At 38.2% G+C, this 23,481-nt stretch overlaps 2 protein-coding genes across 2 annotated transcripts in view; one reads left to right on the forward strand and one right to left on the reverse strand.

Moving 5' to 3' along the window:
- kcnh6b (potassium voltage-gated channel, subfamily H (eag-related), member 6b) overlaps positions 1 to 15,847 on the forward strand; it is a 28,184-nt gene extending 12,337 nt beyond the window's left edge. The window contains exons 8-12 of the mRNA XM_067429485.1: positions 4,627 to 4,723; positions 5,090 to 5,368; positions 7,748 to 7,886; positions 9,976 to 10,183; positions 13,443 to 15,847. Coding sequence (XP_067285586.1) covers positions 4,627 to 4,723; positions 5,090 to 5,368; positions 7,748 to 7,886; positions 9,976 to 10,183; positions 13,443 to 13,712 — 993 coding nt within the window. The 3' untranslated portion in view covers positions 13,713 to 15,847. The remainder of the gene's footprint in view (positions 1 to 4,626; positions 4,724 to 5,089; positions 5,369 to 7,747; positions 7,887 to 9,975; positions 10,184 to 13,442) is intronic.
- A 5,506-nt stretch (positions 15,848 to 21,353) lies between these two features.
- erbb2 (erb-b2 receptor tyrosine kinase 2) overlaps positions 21,354 to 23,481 on the reverse strand; it is a 51,551-nt gene continuing 49,423 nt past the window's right edge. The window contains exon 27 of the mRNA XM_067430576.1: positions 21,354 to 22,564. Within this exon, the coding sequence (XP_067286677.1) occupies positions 22,236 to 22,564 (329 nt within the window). The 3' untranslated portion in view covers positions 21,354 to 22,235. The remainder of the gene's footprint in view (positions 22,565 to 23,481) is intronic.

The following is a 23,481-nucleotide window of genomic DNA, read 5'->3' on the forward strand; positions in this document are numbered from 1 at the left end:
TGAAGGATCATGTGACACTGAAGACTGGAGGAATGATCCTGAAAATTCAGCTTTGCATCACAGAAATAAATGATCATTTAAAGGATAATACATTGAAAACCAGTTATTTTAAATTGTAATAATATATCACAATATTATTTTTTTTTCTGTATTTTTGATCAAATAAATTCAGGCTTGATGAGCAGAAGAAACTTCTTTCAAAAACAGTACAAATAGTAATGTGTCCAAACTTTTGACCTGTACTGTATTTAAAATACAATGCAACATTTCAGTAGAGATGAGATTACCATATTTCAAAGAGAATAGAAAAAAATTACATATACACCAATCAGGCATAACATTATGACCACTGACAGGTGAAGTGAATACTGATTATCGCTTCATCACGGCACCTGTTAGTGGGTGGGATATATTAGGCAGCAAGTCAACATTTTGTCCTCAAATTTGATGTGTTAAAAGCAGGAAAAATGGGCAAGTGTAAGGATATGAGTAAATTTGATAAGGGCCAAATTGTGATGGGTAGACGACTGGGTCAGAGCATCTCCAAAACTGCAGCTCTTGTGGGGTGTTCCCCGTCTGCAGTGGTCAGTATACAAAAGTGGTCCAAGGAAGGAACAGTGGTGACAGGGTCATGGCTCAATGATGCTCAGATTGCTCAAATAGTTAATGCTGGTTCTGACAGAAATGTTCTGATAGAGCACAGTGCATCGCAGTTTGTTGTGTATGTGGCATCATAGTCAAGTCAAGTCAACTTTATTTATGTAGCGCTTTTACAATGACAATTGTTTCAAAGCAGCTTCAGTTTTAAACAGGAAAAAATTGCAACAAAATTGTATTCGGCTGTACAATCGTTCTGTAGAAAACAGTGATGTTATCAGCTTATTTCAGTTGGGCAGATCAGCAATATAGTTGATACAGTTAATTAATTTAGTTAATTTAGTAATTTAGGTAATTAATTTTATGTGGATATTTAGTTTAAAACTTAGATCGAAATTGCAGTTTCCATAACTGAGCAAGCCAAGCCAAAAGCGACAGTGGGAAGGAAACAAAACTCCATGATTATATAAAGGAAAGGAAAAATAAACCCTTAAAGCCAGTTCTCCTCTGGCCTATTAACAAACAGTGCATGATTATTAATCTGGCAGCCTTACAGGTCAGAAATCATATTAGATCGGAATATTCTAAAGTTCGAGGTATCACGCTGGAGAAGGGTTTATTGAGGATAACGTGTCGGTGGGCAAATTCAGAGGAGACACTAATTGACACGGTCTCTGCAGAAACTCCAGGGATGCACTGGTCATGTCTGGGGCGCCAACAGTCGGCATGTGAGTATCAGAACTGGACCACAGAGCAATGGAAACAGGTGGCCTGGTCTGATAAATCACACTTACTTTTACATCATTTGGATGGCTGGGTGGGGAAGCGTCACTTACCTGGGAAACACATGGCACCATGATGCACAATGGGAAGAACGAAAGGCAGTGTGATGTTTTGGGCTATGTTCTGTTGGGAAATTTTGGGTCCTGCCATCCATGTGGATGTTACTTGTGGATTTTAAGTGGGGACCAATACAATTTTTAGACGGTGGTAATAATGTTATGCCTGATCGCTGTATACTCGGTTTCACAGACAAGCCAGAAGCCTAGTCCTGGAGTAAATGTTTTAGCTGTTTTACCTGAAACCAACATGCAATGAAAATATGAAAATATGTCAGTGCCAGTGTTTTGTCTCAATATGCATACCAGTAATGTTTTGAAAAAAATCCCTATTTAACTAATAAACCTAATCCTGGCTTAATCTAAGGCCTGTCTGTCAAACCAGGCCATACAGATGTACTTAAGTCATACTTAAGTGGGTGAAAAGCACTCTAAAGTACAGTTAACTGCATTTAATATAAATTTAAACTACAATGTGTTTTTATTTAATTGCAATTAATATGCAATTATGGTAACTGTCTGAAAACATTACATTAATTTCACACTTAAAGGGGTGATGAATTGAGAAATCAACTTTCCCTTGAGCCTTTGATATATAAAAGGTCATGGTAAGACTATATATATATATATATATATATATATATATATATATATATATATATATATATATATATATATATATATATATAAGAATATCCTGTAAGTTTCAGAGCTGAAAACTTCCTTGTTAGTAAAAAAAAAAAAAGCTTTCACAGACTCCAGGCCCAGAAAACGAGGCTCTCAAATCAATGACGTATTAGAAGGGGGAAACGCCGCCTCTATGTGTACGCTGCTTCTGTAGCCCCGCCTACCGACTCATTGAGCTTAATCAAGCGGCAACCTTCCGCGATCTCTCTTGAACCCAATACGGAAGTATGTAAACTGCAATTCCTAAACTGGCCACAGGCTCCAGAAGGGAGCAGAATCTCATTGAGCCCCATGTTACAATTCCCAACTTTACAGCAGAAAAAAAACATGTTTACAGCCTGGTACAAATTGTGGTTTTGGTCTTTTTGGCTAATTTTGCCCTCATGACAACTCTGAGGGGGTGAATAATTTTATAACTCATTCATTTACATTATATAAAGCCTGAAAGTTCTGCATAATTAAGGGCGTGGTCACTTTGAGTGACAGGTTGATAGCCATTTATCCGGCATCTATAGTCATTGTGTCACATAAGCTCCGCCCACATCCTGCCTCTTTGCCCATCTTCTGTTATCTGAGAGTGACACGCAGTGACACGCTAGCAAGATGGCAACCGCCAACTCGTTTCTACTTTACACTTCAGAACGGCTTATCGGAATCCTATGGGTGACGTCAATGACACTATGTCCATATTTTTTTACAGTCTATGAGCTAAACTGATCGCATTACCGACCAATAAACATCCTGAAGATAATCGATGGCAAGATATTTGTTCTTAAACAAGACACAGGTCGACATTGGATTTGCAGACATATTGAGATTAAAACACAATGCTGCGCTTTCTATATTGGATCTGACAGGAATGGTGCAACACACTTATGTGAGTAAAACATGTTTTTTTATATGCAATAGTATTTCATTGTTACAGATCTTTTGATTGTGTGTACGTGATGCGTCTAACAGAGCTTACCAGCACGCAGCAACAGACTGGAAAATCCCTTATTTGTTGGTTCATTGCGAGATCAGACTCCCAGGGCTCGCAAAGCCCAATGTCCCAGGGCTATGTGTTTTCCAGACGGGCTACCAAAACGTAAGCACATCGGCAGGCCGGTGAATCTTAAATAGTGAAATAACGTCCATTTCTTGATCTCCGTTGTGTTTGAAGAGCCGTGCTTATATCCACCGATCGGGCGGGCCAAGTAATAAAAAAATAAATCAATCATGGGTTAATGAGAGATAAATCATTGTGTTTGTTTGATAAATACATTTTGAGACTGAGCCCTGTCAGAATTATTCCGGCCGCTTTCAAAACAATCCCTCCCTCACGTGAATTAAAGGGGTACTTCAGCGCTGGGAAGATGAATCTGTATTTAAACTGGGTCATTAATGTAGTAGAAATGTGAAATTATTTTTGAATTTGGTGCTTTCTAGACTGAGAAAAGACAGAAAATGTATTTTTGTCTCATGGGGATGAAAGACTACAATTCCCAGAATGCTTCACTGCCCTGTGAGGCCATTCCCAAAGCCACCTACTGGATTACTGTGACTGAGTTCAGAAAGTACAATTAAATACTGAACGTGTGTGTTCAATATAACGATCGAGTTGCCGCGTGAGCCTCACAGCAGACTGGGATTAGGAGTCAGATTACATTTAACGTCATAAATGAGCTGATGAGGTCTCGTGATGAGAGCTGAGGTAATCGCGACCGCATTCACGGCATACATTCACAACGCGTTTTCAGTTCATGCCTTTGGAAGCTTCACTTTCATAGAAATTAATCTGAGAAGTTAAAACACTTACATTGCTTAGCATCCGTTTAAATTAATGGCTGTAGCTGAGCTGTGCTGTAAGTGTGATCTCCATTCCCCATGCACGAGTTGAAAACATGCGGAAATGGCTCCCTCTGCTGGCTGTAGTCTTTAGGCTCTGGGCAAACATTCCTCTCGTGACGCAAATATCGTCAATTTGCGTCACGAGAGGAATTTTTCCAGAAATAAAATGCATAAATCTCTCAGGGGGATATAAGAGGGGGGAGCACGATCATTTGAATATACTCCAGGGTTTCTACTGATACAAAGCCATATGTTAATCGCTGAAGTAACCCTTTAACAGGGGAGCTAAAGCTCATTAAATATGCAAATCTTCTTTCTCCAATCCTAGCCGTGGGCGTTTACTTCCAAGTCTTCAGTGCTTCATGCCCATCAAAACCCAGCGTTCAGAAGACAGCCTCAAAACCAGTGTAGAAAATAGCCTATTACTTAGTATACTTTAAAAGAATAGATTTAAAGGTGTCATGAACAGGCTTTTAAATTTTTTATACTGTTGTCTGAGTTCAACTAATGACGTTTGTGTGGTTTTTACATTCAAAAACATGACTAATATTTCCGTAATGAGTACGCTTTTGAAATGTATGCTAGATTTTTTCCACAAGGGATAACACATCATTAAAATCAAGCTAAAGCATAGACTGTACAGTAATCATTGTTTTAATTGGTATGTAATCAGGCTGAACAGTTGATGGAAACCGAAAATTTGGACTGCAGTTACCATGCTAGCCACGTACAACACAGACGAAACTCACTAGACAGGCGCAACAGGCCAGGTGAGTAGAGCGCTCACAAACAAGCACAAAAATACCCATTGAGACTTGTGTTCAGAAGTCCACATTTTGCAAACGGTATAAATTTACAATGTAAAACGATTTTAATTGTAGCAAGCAAACTAAAACTTTATTTCAGAATAATTAAATTCACAGTTGTTCACATCTACCCTCATTTTAGAGCCAGACATTTGACTGTCATCAGAAGACAGAGAATACATTTGCAGAGGCTTAAGACATATTTTTTATCACCTAACTAACAAACAATTAATGTATGAATAAAAATTAAGCAACTAGATTGTGAGAGCACAAAATATTCCGACAAAAAATGATTTTTTTTTTTTTTGATTTCTTGTTGTGCTACCCAAGATGGAATGGACCAGAATGACTCGTACTCCTCTCAGACGTGTTCCGCCCTGGGTCATCACCATTCACTAACCGCTCACATGCACTGGGAGGAGCTGTGCAGCTGTGGAAGCTCCACATTGCAGTCCAGTGAAAACCTCAGCCACTCTCCCATCAGCCACTGTGAGCTGTATACCTCTGAGGCAGACCATCTGGACTACCCCTCTCCTATTGTGACACTAATACCACCGAGTCGTGCCTTTGGGATCAGCAGAGAGCCTGGCATGGACATGGGGCAACTGGGTGGGTATACAATACTTATTGAACTTTATACTGATATCTTATTTGTGTGGAGGCATTACAAAAATGTAAAGGTGCCCTAGAATTGAAGTTGAAACAATATGTTAAATTGTTCTCTGATAGCTACATAGAGGGTACGTGGCTTATTTAAGGGCAATAATTGTCCAGATACAGTTTTACAGGTCCATTTACAACCCTATAAATTGTCCCTAGGATGTAATGCTCTGTTTTTGCTTTATTTGGAAGAGTCATGAATATTAATGTTGAGCTCTGCTGATTGGCTGATTGGCTTATTTCAGCACCTCACAGCAGTTCAGTTGTTCAGTGAAGCGGCTCGTGAGTCCTGACCGTCCTGACAGAACACAGACCGACTGAATGACACTTTAAGCAGAACATCTCAAATGGAGATTGATAAAATGCAGCTTACTTGTTTATTGGTGTTTTCAGATCATCCACACGCGAGAAAGAGCTTGCATGCTTGCGGTTGCCAGATTTCAGTAACTTAAATTCCCCAAACAGAGCTTTTCTGTGAAAAGAACAAATATACTATCCGGTGTTTTACCTAAACATGTCCAATCTGGCAACCATATGGACGCGCACTCTCTCTCGCGCGCGGATGATATGAAAACACCAATAAACAAGTAGGCTGCATTTCAGCAATCTCCATTTGACATGTTCTGCTTAAAGTGTCATTTAGTCTGCATGTTAGACTTGTCTTTTTTCGTCAACGATATTGCATGTTTATATAACATTAGTCACAATGTAGGCTAAGTGGCTAACGTTACGCAGTGACTGTGATGTACTCTTAATACAAGCATGCAAACACATCATAGGCCTACTTCAGTTCTCAAAAATATAAATATATAACTTATATTTTTACTAAATGAATAGCCTTGTCAAATGACTCTCGTTTTAACTTATATGGTGGAAAAGGTGACGTTTGCTAGAAAGATCGAGTGAACGATCTGTAAGCAACATATCTACGGTTGTATTTTGTAATACAAAATAATATTAATCTTTGTCATTAGACACACTATTTAGTTTTGTATGGTACTTGGAGTTTCCTGTTGTTACTATACTAGCATCTTGCGTCATCTAGACAATGTGGTCTCTCTAAGAAACTTTCAATTTAATCAGAAATTGTTTAAACAGCTTGTCAATAAGTGGATAAATCACTACTTACTGCTCGCAGGAATACAGTTGCCCCTTTCTTCAGTTTAAGACGCTGAGGGAAGCTTGCTTGAAATGGGCCGAACAAACAAACAATTTGTTGTGGTATCCGATTATAATAGACCTCAACCATGACTGTTGACATATGAAAAGTCCTCACGTCCCCTGCAAAGCCTAAACATGACATTTGTGTCATAAGAGTTGCCGTTTTTGCTATCCTCGAGTGACGCTGCAGTCCTGATGATTCGGCTCCTTCAGTTCCGCCTGACAATGAACATGTTTGGACAGACGCAAATGCTGGGGGCATGCATATAAATAATCCCCAACGCTTGTGTCACGGTTGGCCTTATGTTGAGAAGCACTTATTAGTCCGTGGTGTTTTTGATTCACGAGATTTACATATGAAGGAGGAAGCAATGGTGATTGAGACTCACAGTATGTCCATGTACTGAACTCTTATTATTTCACTATGGCAAGGTTAATTCAATTTTTCATTCTAGTGCACCTTTAAAATCTGGGTCATGAAGCTAAACCATAGAGTGCTGTAGGAATTACCTATTTTTGTAACCTGAAAACAGGTCAGCATTTTAGCCCTTTCAGTTTCATTTTCTTGAAGTAAGGGGATTTTTGGAATGAGATTTTGGTTAAATGCCCAAAATAAGATCTGTGGTTAACAGAAGATCAAGATATTTTCAGTTTATTCTATAACATATTTAATAATACCCCTTTGGGATTTTTTTAAGCCTTTACTCGTCTTGAAAAAAGAAGTTAATAGGACTACAGAGGTTGTCTGGGACATTAAACGTCATTACGGCAAACCGGAAAACTCAAAAGTTGTCAAGTCATGCAACCATAGTTTGTCTTACGTTTTTTTTGCTTCTGGACATTCTATTTAGTCTTCAAAGTTATCACAGAGCCTATTTTCTGCAATAATGCAAAAGCAAGTGGAAAAATCCTTTTGGGTTTTTATCAAGGGAATGAAGGTAACGCTAACTTCTGGGTTGGTCCACAAAAAATATGTCATCTCTGTAGCACTTTATTGCAGAATTTAGGGACATTTTAGGTTATTGCAACCACTATTTTAGGTTTAAAAAAATTGTACAGTTGTAAAATTACGTAAGATCTTCTAATTTGTCCTTGACATATTGTAAATAGTAATGTTTTTCTTGAATTGTTGTATTGCTATTATTTAATATCTCCTCCTAACACAAGCTCCTCCTCCATCTGGATTGTACCATTACTGGACTGACCACCAGGCAGTCCAGACCTCATGTCCTCCACCACTCTTTGCAGATCATCATTCCAGCGAACTTGACTCCAGCCTGGAGCTCCTACAGAGCCAGCTTATGAGGTAGGTGATGCATCTCAAATGAACAGTTAAGGCTGAAGAATGTAGTTTCAACACTAGCGGCACGTAGCATTTACAAAAATAAAGCATATTTTCAAACAACCTTTGCATGTTGCGCCACCCCCCAAGTCAATCAAAGCTCTAACAGTGCTTCTGAAGGCATGTCTCTCAGCTGATAAAAGTAGACTACTTTTAATAAACAAAATAAAAGGAATATTTTTTGCTGTGTTGCCATGTGTCATGAGTAAGCAATTGAGTAGGCTTAACTCTGTGTGCAGTGAACGTGAGCATCTCGCTTTTAATAAACCCAACCAATGTATCTGCAACAGGCGCGTTTTTGAATATGATACACTAAAACATTTTGAGGCTGTCTCCACTAAACACAAACTCACAATGCCCCATTTGCTTTGACATGTTTATGACCTGCTTAATCTTTAACTCTATCTGAGCATGATAAATTAATTTATTTCTGTTTAACATAATATAATTTGAGTCTGTTTTTTTTTTTGGTTCATACATGATTCAAATGGTTGCCAAACCAAAATGGCTTGGCTGCCAACATTCTTCGAAATATCTTCTTTTGTGTTTCACGGAAGTCATACAGGTTTGGAACGACATGAGTAAATGATGACAGAATTTAAAAGCAGTAAATTTACTTTACTGCATCCTAGCTCAGAATCATCAGTGCTTTACTGTCAAGTTCATTTCTGTGTGACAAAAGTGCAATATTAAGTTTGTTATCTGCATTTGCAGTAAATTCGATAATATCTATCATTATTTGTCCCTGTCCTAGTTTTATGTATTTCCACAAATTTAAAGCAGCACTAGGTAACTTTTCAACCTTCATAATATATTTTTTAAGACTCTTGTGATGATAAATCGACTTACAATAGGTTGAATGACACGTCTGCCATAGCCTGACGGGGTCTGTATCGTTTTTAATCGTACTTTTAAACTTCGGGTTTCGGGTAGTAACCCGAGAACAAAAAGAACTACAAAATTTGACTGCTTTACGGCATATATGTCACTTCCACCAACACACACACTTCCTTACATTCGGACGTGCGAGCCCAACTTTGTTCGTCGGATAATATAGTCATGTACAAGAAGCAGCACAGACAAATAAGAAAGAAAAGGTTTTGTTGGAGGAAAGTAATAAGAGGAAATGAAAAAGTGCTGTGATTAAAGGCAGGACGAGAATCAACATGTGACCAGCGTTTGCTCGTTGGCGTGAGCTGAAGGAGGCGTGCCCGACCGATGCTGTCATGCTTGTTACGGTGATTACCTACCACTCAAACATTGAACTGAAGTATCATATAGATTCTGTAAAACGGTAACCAATAGACTACTATAATGACGCTGGCTTGTAAACGTGAGCATCGTGATTATTTGGCGTTTGAAAAAAATAAAACCCATGAAATTATATTCATATGACATGCTGAAACATATGCCACTGACTGTAACGTTACCTGGGATGAAGACATTTCACACGCGACGCCAGAAGAACTCCTCTTGCAGTGTTCAGGGGAACTGTTAGTGCTGCACCGACCCGCGGGACGCTTTTATGAAGTTATTTGGCCCGCACCGCACCACTGTATATATTTTTACAACCCGCCGCGCACCCGCGACCATTAAATAGACATACGGGGTCCGCGTGTTATGAGACGACCCACGCATCACTAGTTCAGGGCTATCAGGGTTGTCATGTCAACAAATGCACGCGCGATGGCATCCCCTGTTGTAGGATGACAGCTCTTACGACAGTAGTTGAGGACATTATTTTTTCCAAACTGTAGGGGGACCCCGAGAGCAAAAGTAGCCAAGTGCGGCTTTAAGGCCCTAACCCTAGCTTAAACATTCATGGGGAACTCCTGGGCCGGATGGGCTGGGTTTGCCAGGGCGAATTTTAGCCCCAGTCCAGCCCTGCCAAGGCCAAATCGCTCTCTTAGCTACATCAACACATACAGTGACCAGGGGCTGTCAAGCTCTTTGTTCTTGCCACTGGTTCTCAAGAACAAAGATATTTGAATGATTGAAGCAGGCAAGATAATCCAGCAAATAATACTGCAGTTTTCTGCTCCATTTCTCCCAGACTAGAGACAAGAATGACAGCAGACATCAATGTGATTCTTCAGCTTCTCCAGCAACAGACTGCCCATGTGCCTCCAGCATATAGCACTGTATTACCTGACAACCACATTCCTGACCCCGCTACACTGTATGGAAGCAGCACACCGGTACTTCACAGCATGTTCCCCATTCCAAATATTCAGCTGGACAGTAGAAGCACTACCATTCAGGTAAAAGTGCAGTCCAATTGTTTTTTTTTTTTTAAATGCCAGATTTCCCTTGTGAAAACGAAGTTTGCTTAATTGTACATACTCACCTAAAGTATTATTAGGAACACCATACTAATTTTCGCCTTCAGAACTGCCTTAATTCTACGTGGCACTGATTCAACAAGGTGCTGAAGTATTCTTTAGAAATGTTGGCCCATATTGATAGGATAGCATCTTGCAGTTGATGGAGATTTGTGGGATGCACGTCCAGGGCACGAAGCTCCCGTTCCACCACATCCCAAAGATGCTCTATTGGGTTGAGATCTGGTGACTGTGGGGGACATTTTAGTACAGTGAACTCATTGTCATGTTCAAGAAACCAATTTGAAATGATTTGAGCTTTGTGACATGGTGCATTATCCTGCTGGAAGTAGCCATCAGAGGATGGGTACATGGTGGTCATAAAGGGATGGACATGGTCAGAAACAATGCTCAGGTAGGCCGTGGCATTTAAATGATGCCCAGTTGGCACTAAGGGGCCTAAAGTATGTTAGCCTGATGTGGTCATACTCAATTCTAGTCAGAATATGAGTCTGAAACTGCTCCATTGGGCTGTGATTATGGGGCGTGTTCAACCGAACCAGGAAAGACATCAATTGGATAGACCGGCAACCAATCAGAGCAACGAAGCGGCGCATTGTCAAATGTCAACAGAGCTCAACTGCACTGTGTTGCCAAGTCTGCGTTTTTTTCCGCGGGTTGAAGCGACTATTATGTGATATATAGACTCATGAGTGCGAATATTAGCAGGCAACCTTGCCAAAATAACACATTTTTCCATTTTCCCCCACCGGAGAACCCCCCGAGAAGCTATTGTTTACGGATAGTAGTTGGCGGGTTTTGTTGTAAAAACTTGGCAACCCTGTCTGCACACACACTGGAATAAACGATCTTTGCTGGTGTTGTAAAAAAATAACATAATTTAATGATACACAGAGTACTTACCCAACATGATCATCATTTCAGAGAGAAATTGTGATGGTGAATGCATATACAAACAAGCTCTCCGTTTACGATTCGAGTAGATATAATCCAAGCCCCTTTGTTGACGTGCATGATTACGTTACTGTTGATCATCTGTCCTTCGTCGTCTAAAGCCCGCCCTGATGATTTCATTGGTCCGAACAGTTTATGTTCGGAGATAATTACTCCTCTATGGAGCGAGGCCAAACCGAACTGCCCGACCTAAAAATTTTGTGGGCGGGGCTAAGTTCGGCTGGCATCTAGGCTAAAAGTATGCCAAACAAACATCCCCCACACCATTACACCACCATCATCAGCCTGCACAGTGGTAACAAGGCATGATGGATCCATGTTCTCATTCTGTGTACACCAAATTCTGACTCTACCATCTGAATGTCTCAACAGAAATCGAGACTCATCAGACCAGGCAACATTTTCCCAGTCTTCAACTGTCCAATTCTGGTGAGCTTGTGCAAATTGTAGCCTCTTTATCCTATTTGTAGTGGAGATGAGTGGTACCCGGTGGGGTCTTCTGCTGTTGTAGCCCATCCGCCTCAAGGTTTTGCGTGTTGTGGCTTCACAAATGCTTTGCTGCATACCTCGGTTGTAACGAGTGGTTATTTCAGTTAAAGTTGCTCTTCTATCAGCTTGAATCAGTCGGCCCATTCTCCTCTGACCTCTAGCATCAACAAGGCATTTACGCCCACAGGACTGCCGCATACTGGATATTTTTCCCTTTTCACACCATTCTTTGTAAACCCTAGAAATGGTTGTGCGTGAAAATCCCAGTAACTGAGCAGATTGTGAAGTACTCAGACTGGCCCATCTGGCACCGACAGCCATGCCACGCTCAAAATTACTTAAATCAACTTTCTTTCCCATTCTGACATTCAGTTTGGAGTTCAGGAGATTGTCTTGACCAGGACCACACCCCTAAATGCATTGAAGCAACTGCCTTGTGATTGGCTGATTAGATAATTGCATTAATGAGAAATTAAACAGGTGTTCCTAATAATCCTTTAGGTGAGTGTATATATATATATTAAGTACTTGGAGATCATGATATAATATTAATGGCCACTTCTTTAGAAAATACACATTCATGACTATGTGTTTTTGAACACATTTAAAGGGACATTTCACAAGAAAATGAAAATTACCCTATGATTTACTCACCTCCGTCTTTCCTCGAGTTATATTAAATAATGTCCTGGCTCTTTCAAGCTCCGAGGGGATTATAATATCCATATTTAAACTTTATAAACTAAAATAACTATTTTAGTTTTTAAAGGTTTAAATATGGATATTTTTCTTACACAAACGCATCGCTTCACCATTATTAACTCCCTGGAGCCGTGTGGATATCTTTCTTAATGGATGAATGCGCTTTTTTGATGTTTAAAATCTAATCCTCTATTCACTGCCATTATAAAGATTGGAAGAGCCAGGATATTATTTAATATATCTCTGATTATATTCGTATGAAAGAAGAAAAAATTGCAAAGGAGAAAAAAAAAAGAGAGAGTATATTTTAGATCTTCCATAAATGCTTGTTGCATGTTTGGCATTACACTTGTTGTTCTTTTGCCATATCTTAAAGACAATAGAAGTAATTATGAAATTACATTAAAGATATACCCATTTAATATAAATGTAAATTATAATGAATTATAATTTAAACATAAATATGCACTTAATTGTCCTTAAGTTGTACTAAAGAATATCTTTTTAATTATATTATTATATACTTTTTAATTGATGTTCAAGTGTACTTCTTTTTCACAAGTTGTCACCTTTACTTTTATAGCGTTTTATACAATACAGATTGTTTTAAAGTAGCTTTACAATGATAAACAGAAACATAATGATTCAATGATGCAAACAGTGTTCAATTTGGCTGTAAAGCAGCTCTAAAAAGAAAATAGTGTGATTGTTCAGCTGAAGTCACTTCAGTGTTTATTCAGTTCCATTTTAAAGATGATCAATTAAATAAGTTCAATTTTTAGAGCTTCTGTACAGCTACATTGAACTCTGTTTGCATCATTCACAAGGGTTAGCTACTTACGGAACTTTTTATTTTCCCTGATCTAAATTTCGAGGTAGGTGTAAAGGATCGGTCTCACCTGAAAACTCCTAAATAATAACCCTTAGCTAAGCCATATCCACAGTAAACTTGACAAGCAAAAGTAAACATTATGTGTGAAGCTTTTTTTTTTCTAGAATGGACAATAAAATATCTTTAACACTGTGTTTCCAGAGTTCAACCCAGCCAGAATCCATGTTCAAGTCAAATTCCCAGGGTTCTCTGTCCAGCGGCGTTCACATGGGAGCTGCATCAGATGACTGTGAACCTGATAAACTAGAAACAAATGCAATTTCAACTCCAGCGCTTAAGACCATTTTTATAGATGCACCGCGGCTCTGTGCGTCTCTCCGCTTTCCCTCACTGCCTGGTAACCTGAATGCTTTATCACACCCAGAAGACATTCAAAAACACATGTCGGATCCTTCCTTGCCAGTCAGCTAAAATCACAACACACCATCAACTGGTTTATAATAAAAGCAGAGGGAGCAATGTTGTGTTGTGGATGCTAGAAGACGTAGTTCCATCATCTTGGTTAACCAAGTATTGCTGCCCGCCAGTTAGGACAGCCCCAAACTAGCACTAGTAACTAGCATGAAAACTCAAACTGTATTTTCAGTAGAGTAAAAAAGGCACACAACAAACACTAATGGACATTCTAATGGCCTAATGGTTAGAGAGACAGACTGGTAACCCAAAGGTTGCAGTTTCGATTCTTAGTACCGACAGGAGTACGACTGAGGTGTGAGGCATCTAACCCCCAAACGCACCCTGTCCGCCACAAAATGGCTCCCCAGTGCACAGTTTGTTCAGTACTCTTTACTTCTAATGTGTGTGCTCTAATTTGGATGGGTTTAATACAGAGGACAAATTTCAAGTATGTGTTATCATACCTGGCCTTCATATGTCTCTCACTTTAGACATCAGTGAAATGTTCTTCAGGCAGTGTGATTTGGGAAACAATCATGGAATGATATAACCAAAGAATGTCTCTGTTGGTCTGAAAATGAACTCTGTATATTCTGTGTATTTACTTTATGTAATTAAAACAATGTTTAATAAAAATATGATCATTTGGGGGGGCTGTTCTTTGGAGACCCACCAAATACACTATATTGCCAAAAGTATTGGGGCACCCCTCCAAGTTATTGAATTCAGATGTTCCAATCACTTCCATGGCCACAGGTGTATAATATCAAACACCTAGGCATACAGACGCTTCTACAAACATTTGTGAAAGAATGGGTTGCTCTCAGGAGCTCAGTGAATTCAAGCGTGGTACAGTGATAGGTTGACACCTGTGCAATAAGTCCATTCCTGAAATTACCTCACTACTAAACAATTCCACGGTCAACAGCAACTCTGCCACAAAGTGGTAGGTCACATAAAATCACAGTGCGTGCTGAGGCACACAGAGCGCAGAAGTTGCCAACGTTCTGCAGAGTCAATAGCTACAGACCTCCAAACTTTGTTTAGTCTTCAGATTAGCTCAAGAATAGTGCATAGTGAACTTCATGGAATGGGTTTCCATGGCCGAGCAGCTGCATCCAAGCCTTACATCGCCAAGTGCAATGCAAAGCGTCGGATGCAGTGGTAAACCCCCCCACCTCCCCCGGACTCTAGAGCAGTGGAGACTTGTGCTCTGGAGTGATGAATCACACTTCTCTGTCTGGCAATCCAATGGACGAATCTGGGTTTGGCAGTTGCCAAGAGAGCAGTACTTGCCTGACTGCATTGTGCCAAGTGTAAAGTTTGGTGGATGGGGGTTATGGTGTGGTGTTGTTTTTCAGGGGTTGGGCATGGCCCCTTAGTTCCAGTGAAAGGAACTCTTAATGCATAGTCATAGTCCCAACTTTGTGAAACCAGTGCACAAAGCAAGGTCCATAAAGTGAGTTTGGTGTGGAGGAACTTGACTGGTCTTCACAGAGTCCTGACCTCAACCTGATAGAACACCTTTGGGATGAATTAGAGCGGAGCATATTACACCTTATGGATTAAGAATGGGATGTCATTAAAGTCCATGTGCATGTAAAGGCAGACGTCCCAAAACTTTTGGCAATATAGTGAATATAGGTTGTTTGGATATTTTGGACATTTCTAAGTGTAACTATCCATCAAAAAATGTGGGTAATTCAGTTCATCTCTGTTCTAGATTCACCTATTTGGAAAAAATCCAAATACATCCAAAACTTTTTGTTTTAGTGCTGATCTACTTGATCTGACCACCCCATTTGGATACTAATCATTAAAAACATGCTGCAACAATAAAACAGTATCATTACATTAAAACAGTGTATTGTATTACAATTATTCCTCCCGCAGTAACCTGAGCAGCGTTCAGCTATGAAACAACATAAATGGAAGTATGAGATTTATGTAGTGACCAAAAATGTTAAACACATCATTACTCTTACAGTATATTTGATATTTGTCATCTGGGCTTACATTCTCTCAGCCAATTTCATTCCGTGCAGCCTGGGATTCTTTTGAACAATACTTAGGGAGGAATGTTTATATAATTTATAAAGTATATTGCATATTTATCAATATCCAGTCCAACTCTTCCGTTTTAAATAAAAAAGCTATTTTTGTAAAGAAATTCATATGCATGCACAATTTTAATTTGTCTGCAAAAGTTTTTATTTTTAAGCTTACAATTCTATATTAAAAACTCATTTCAGTAAAGTGTGTCTGCTGGATCTTTACTGACCTCTGTGTGGCACTGTCTCCATAAGATCAGAACATGTCTTGAACATTTCCCTAACATCCCTCAACTTACTCGTATCATTAGTATGAATGTTATCTATCTACTTCTGGTGACTAGGAATAACAGTCTCTACTTCCTCATTAGTTCACTATGACTAGAAAGCATTGTATTCATGAATTCTTCCTTTTAACATCACAAGGCCACAGATTTCTTTGAAAAGAAAATTTGTTTCCGGCACTGAATAAAAAATAAAAAAGGTATTTGCGATTTATTTTTTATTTTTTTTGATCTCACAATTCTGACCTTTTTTCCTAACAATTTACATTCTATATAAATTCTGACATCATAACATGCAATTGCAAGTTATAAAGTCAGATTTGTGAGATATAAACTTTCAATTGCGAGAAAAAGTCTGAAATGTGTCAAATGTGCCAAATGTGTCAAATGTAAGCTCGCATTTGTGTTGGGAAAAAAGTTAAGAATTGCGAGAAAAACTTGTAATTATCTTTCGCTATTTATTCCGTGGCAGAAACAAGCGTCCATAAAAAATTGCAACTGCCTGTTTATATCTCACAATTCTGTGAAAAGAAGTCAGAAGTCTGAAATATAAACTCGCAATTCTGACTTTATAACTTGGTGAGAAAAGAAGTCAGAATTTCGAGACTCTCAACTGCAATTCTGAAAAAGTCAGATTTCTAAGAAACAAACTCACAATTGCGAGAAAAGGTCAGAATCGTGAGATAAAAAGTTGCAATATCTTGTAATAATAATCTTACAAAAACAAAAACAATTCTGTGGCGGAAACGAGCTTCCATAGATTTCAGATTGCGGTTGCCGATAAATACTCTTTTTGGACTTAAGATAATGTTTTGAGTTCTGATAGAGCATGTTTTTATTGAATATGTATTTTCTGTATATTTATCTACACTGAACAACGCATCACTTTTGCCCCATATGTCATGATCAGATTATGCAGTCAATTGCACGCGTCCTCAAAACTTGCGACATCTGTGGCATTGTGCTGTGTGATAAAACTGCACATTTTAGAGAGGCCTTTTACTGTGACCAGCTGGCTTATCATCATCTTGATATGCCACACCTGTAAGGTGGATGGATTATCTCGGCAAAGGAGAAGTGCTCACTAACACAGATTTAGACCAATTTGTGAACATATTTGAGAGAAATAGGCTTTTTTTGTTAATATTCACTCATGTTCAGCTCATGAAAAACAGGGCTTGTTCTATATATATATATATATATATATATATATATATATATATATAAAATCATATTTCATAATATTCCTCAGCCAAATGTCATGAATAAAATGTCCTTTTAGATCCCATGAAATCACATGAATTGGAGTTTTCTCAGATTTAATTTCTTTTTATTTTCTCACAACAGACTTTTGTAGAATAACAGAAAGGGCAGACGATTGTTTGCCGTAATTTTAGGCATCAAAATGTACCTCTTTACCAGTAACTGAGTTAAAATAAGCCACTTGGCACTAGTCCAGTTACCCAGAAAAGCCCTGTTTAAAATATCTCTCAGATGATTTTTGCACACTAGTACCATTAAGAGTTCTCAAAGTTGATGAGTGTACAGATCACAGTGCATCCAGTCGAGTATTATACAGTATATTTACAATTAAATTTGCTGGCTCACAAGAAGAAAAGCAATTTTACATCAATCTCAAGTCCACAAATACCATTAAACCACTAACTGAGATCTGGACAATATGCATATAAAAAGTATTCAACATTCAATATTAAACATTCAGAATGTATATTTTTCGTTCAAATCAAGGCAATAACAGATCTTATAATTCCTTCAGTGTGCTTGCATAGACTTTATATGCCATTGGATCCTGAAATAATTTTAGCTGGCAACTAAAGACTAAAAGTGAAACTCAAATGCTTTGTGCCTAATTCCGTTGTCAAACTTTCTGTCCCGATTTGCAGTCTGAACGAATTGAGATTTGTGTTTGAGATGTGTTTTCTAGCAACGACGCCCATGTTTCTGCATGAGTTTGTTGTGTTCGGAATAGAGTCTGGTAGTGTTTGATCCTCAGGCGTTCAGTCAGCAAGTGTGTGATGTCTAGTGTTTTAAAATGTGTTCAGATTTGAAAACTTGTGTGGTCCATCCTTAACTGTAAATGCTGGAATCTTGCACATCTTGGAAGGAGTAATAAATTAAACTAGTATAGTATTGCATCCAAAGCCAGAAAGATTGGACATGTCAAAGGGGAAGTGTCTTATTTCTGTATCAGAAGTGGCGTCAAACTACACTGCTAAAATAATACATTTTACAGACAGGAAAGATGTCCCATGGAAGTTTGTTTTCACCATGGAATAAAAAATATAAGGGAAAAATGCGACTTTTTACCACACAATTCTGACTTTTTTGTGCATTTGCAAGTTTACATCTCTTGATTCTGAGGAAAAAGTCAGAATTATGTGCAAAACTTGCAATTGTAAAAAAATGTGATGGAAATTGTGAAGAAAAAAACAATTTTATATCTCACAATCCTGACTTTTTCCCCTTGCAATTCCGAGTTTACATCTCACAATTTGGTTTAGATGACAAACATCTCACATCTTACATCTCACAACTTGGCACAAAAATTATTAAGATGAGAGAAAAAAATATTAGTCAATGCTTTTGCATTTCTCTGAGAAACTTTGGATTCGCTTGCAAAACCTTCGAGTTCCCTCGCAAAAAAACTGATGTGTTCTTTGCGAGTGGACTCAAAGTTTCTTGGGGTAGCCCAAATTTTGGGCAAACCAAATATTTTTTTCTCCCATCTCATTTTTTTCTTCTTCTCAATGTCCCTTTAGGGGCTCCGTAGAATAAAATATCTGAATTGTGAGTTTATATCTTGCAATTCTAATTTTTCTCTCTCACAATTTCACATTTATATCTCACAATTGCTTTTTGCGCAATTGCGAGCTATAAAGTCTCAACTACGAGGTATAAACTTATTAAATTCTAAGTATAATTGTGAGATTGTAACTGGCAATTGCGAGTTATGAAGTCTGAATAGTGAGATCTAAACTCGCTATTTCAAGAGAAGCGTCCGAATTGTGTGATTAAAAAGTTGCGTGAAGTAAAAAAGTTTTTTTTTTTTAATTCTGTGGCAGAAACAAACTTTCCTAATATCCCGTTGGTCGAAAGCAAGTCAAAAGATGGTCTGACCCTATATGCCGATTTATACTTTTTCCAAATATGGAAGGAAAAAAAAAACCTGAACCAAAAAACTCTGACAGTGTTGGCTATGCAGAGACAAGGCAGAAATCCAACAAACAGTGTTTTCCCCATCCCTCATTCTGAAACACAATCATGTCATTGTCTGGGCTGACGTGGAAATGCAATGGAGTGCCATTAGCGCACATAATATCACTCTCTCACTCCAGCAACTCAATTCACTCACAGTTCATCATCTGTGACTACTCATTCACATACTCCCAAAGCAAAATTTCTCACTTCATATTCAGAAAAATCAACAACCGATTTTCACACATCTGGAATTTAAGATGTGGTTTAGTGAAAAGGACTGCATAATGTATGAAATGGCACCACAGAATGCGTATTGACATGGCAAGGACAAAACATAAGAAGTGACATATTAACTGGACGCTGCAGTCGGGTATAACAAAAGGCACACTTTGTAATTTGGAACAATGGCGGCATTGACCGGGCGTCCGTCCACCCAGAGGCCACAGCTGCTAATATATGGAAATTAGACCACATTCTTAAACGTGAAGTATTTACTCCACAACACTGCGTGTAGTGTTAGCCGTCTTTTTGCGTATATGTGAGGCAAATTTAAATGAGTAGGAGGTGTCGGGCCTTAAAGAAGTCCTTATAAAATAATAATAATAGGCATTATGAACATGAATGATCACATTAAACATTGATTTCAAAACTACTGCATAATGATGTCAAATCATCTACTCTCTTGCCAGCCAGTCTGATAATAAGTGCCCCTTCACATCTATTAATACCAAATTGTATACATCACTGCAAAGAAGCAACTCAGTTAGATAACATTAAAAAAGTACAACAAAAATATACAAGGAGATAAACGTATTTCACCTTGAATTAATCTCCTTAAAGCTGTCAAGATCTGTCCAGGTCATATTTCAATCCAAAATCAAAAGGAATGAAAATAAATCATGTTTTTGCTTAAAGGTGCAGTGTGTGCATTTCAGCGGCATCTAGCGGAGAGGTTGTGAATTGCAACCGTACAACGCTCGGCCCTCCCTCGAAGCACATAGAGAAGCTACGGTGGCCGACACAGGACAAAGATGTCATCGTCTGAGACAGCAGAGAGTGACTAGCGTTCTGCAGAGCAGTTTGTCAGTTTAGGGCTACTGTAGAAACATGACGCTGCAAAATGGTGACTTCACTATATGGGGACCGGCAGTTTATGTAGATAGAAATGGCTCATTCTAAGGTAATAAAAACATAACGGTTCATTATGTAAAGTCTTTATACACCACTGAAAATGGTGTATAAAGTGTATAAAATGGTGTATAATATACATAATATTATGTATATTATATTGAATTTCTGTCAATAGATCCTCAAAAATACTACACACTGCACCGTTAAATAAAAATAATTTTACCAGTATAAGTGAGGCATGTTGACATTATTTATTTCAATTAATTATATTTCATGCGTACTAAGGCATAATACAATTTTGAAATATTCTAACAGCTTTTTATCATTTATTCCTGTGATGGCAAAGATGAATTTTCAGCATCATTACTTCTCCAGTCTTCAGTTAGAAATTATTCTAATATGCTGATTTGCTGTTCACGAAACATTTCTGATTATTATCAGTGTTGAAAAGTTGTGCTGCTTAATATTTTTGTGGAAACTGTGATAAATTTTTTCCCATGATTTATTTATTTTATTTTTTGATGAAAAGAATGTTCAAAATAACAGCATTTATTTGAAATAAAAATCTTTGACAAAGTACAAGTCTACTGTCACTTTTGACCATTACAATGCATCTCTCCTAAAACTTAACTTAAAACTATTTTAAGTTTTAAAAAAACTTAAAAAAAGAAAGTTTTTCACCCCCCTTGCAATTCCGAGTTTTTATCTCATAATTGTAAGAAATAAAGTCAGAATTGTATAAAGCCTCTAAGGGGACATGGTGGTGAAAAAAATATGAGATGGGAGGACAAATAATAAGTCAATGCATTCGACTGAGAAACTTTGCGTTCTCTAGCGAAATATTTTGCTTTCAATTGCAAAACTCGTGTCCATTGTGAGTGAACGCAAGTTTTTTTTTGACAAAGTTCAAGCCTGCTGTCACTTTAGACCAATAAAATCCATCTCTCCTTAATTAAAGTGTTTTCTTAAAAAAAAAAAAAAAAAACCTTCTAACTCTAAACTTTTGAACGATGATGTCTGTGTGCACTAATGAGAATCTGAGGAGGAAATGTGGTTAATTATAATGAAAATAATTTTAAGCAAAAATCTTATCATACTGTAGGTATTTATGTGTATTATTTCAATTTAGGGGGCAATATGACCTGGACAGTATTTGAGATTCAACACTTGCATCTGTAAAACCCATCCTATAATGAAGATAGTCATTGCTCAAACAAGGAATTCAAAAAAAGATACCCCAAAAATGTGAAAGCCTGGATGTGCCACAGATGAGAAATGTTGATGAATCTTCAGACCCAGTTGCATGGCTGAACACACCACACCCGTTTCGTATGGCAATAATGTCCGTCTTTCATTCACTGGCACTGTAGCTGCTCACCCAGGGCCTTTACACACAGAACAGAGCAGCTTTGATTGTGTCCATCTCTCACGCAGCGCTCTGTAAAGCAGTGTGTGCGGCCCTGGCTTGGAATTGAATTGATCCTCCAGAAGAAGGAAAAAAAAGCGAGATGACCAAAAGTAAAAAATCAAATGAAAATCCGTAGTGTGTTACATATATCCAAAGACATCATCCAGTGTTAACAGTCTCGAAAAATGTACCATGTATTTGTCAGACGCAAAAAAGCTCATTTTTGGCAAAGACATGAAGAAAATGCATCCATCTTCAAGTTCAAACTCCACAGAATGCTACATAGGTTTTTGTTGTAATTTAACAGAAAGCCATTAGAATCCATTCCCATTGGGAACGTCCTTCACGAAATATGTCTTTTGCTCACTCGTTCACTCACGCACACAACCTCACCAATACATTCATCTCCACACGCTTGCACACAAACTGTACCGAATTATTCTGCTCAAGTATACTCCGTTTGACCACTCCATGTCTCTGCTAAACCCAGGTATTCTGGGTTTTCTGCTGTGGGGGTCATGTAGCCATTGGGCTGCCTGTGAGATGTACCTCCGTTTATGGACGCTCTGGCGACCGCCTGAGCTTTAGCTGCGATATCATGATAGTAGGGGTTGTCAAAGGCGGGTGAAGTGGGTGAGATGTTGCCCATAGGCACCAGGTACTCTGGATTCTCCACACTGTTCCCTGTACAAAGGCCGTTAATGAATCTCCTCTCGCTTGCTTTTCGTGGAAGCGTGCTGGGACGCTCTGATGGGACGTCCTGGTTCACATACTCTGAAATCAAAGAGAACATTTAAAGATGTTGAAATAATGGTGATAAAAGGGATTTTTATTTAATTATTTTATTGTATTACTCTTATTATTTCATTATTTCTTAATCCCTCCCTGTTCTAGCTTGTAATATTCTGGACGATATTTGATACTTTCTATTGCTAGCACAAGAAAATGAATGAATAATTGATTAAGTGTGGTACCATGGCCAATATTAAAGGGTTAGTTCAACCAAAAATGAAAATCAGACCATGATTAATCCGCCGGAAGTTAGTCATTTTAATTTATAAAGTTTTAAATATGGATATTTTTCTTACACAAACGCACCACTTAGCTTCAGAATGCCTTTATTAACCCCCCGGAGCCGTGTGGAGCAGTTATATGATCAATAGATGCATTTTTATGGATTTCAAAAACTAAGCAATTCACTGACATTATAAAGCTTGGATTAGCCAGGACTTTTTTTTATATATCTCTGATTGTATTCGTCTGAAAGAAGAATGTAATACACATAGGATGACTTGAGAGTGAGTAAATCATGGGCTAATTTAAACTTTAAGACAATGTAGACTTTATTTATCTGAATACTCGCCAAGATGGGCATTTGTGTGTATTTAAGCTCAACAAGCCAAGAAAAAAGACAATTTGGTACTCACAGGCTGTTTGAGAGGCAGCTTTATGTGCACACAACACGGCCCTTATAGGTCAGTAGTGTGAGCGTGAGTGCGAATGAGACAAGTGAGTGAGAGTTGTGTTTGCCGTCGGAGAAAAGAGAGAGTGAGAATGCAGCTCATATTGGTATCTCTATACTGCAGAAAAGGAGTATTGGAACCATTCGATGTTTAAGTATTGAATTGCATTGAAATAGCAAGTACCATTTCAACCAGACATATATCATATTACGAAAGTATAATGTGTTG

The sequence above is a fragment of the Pseudorasbora parva genome, chromosome 21 (genome assembly GCF_024679245.1).
Source record: "Pseudorasbora parva isolate DD20220531a chromosome 21, ASM2467924v1, whole genome shotgun sequence".
Taxonomy (NCBI): Eukaryota; Metazoa; Chordata; class Actinopteri; order Cypriniformes; family Gobionidae; genus Pseudorasbora; species Pseudorasbora parva.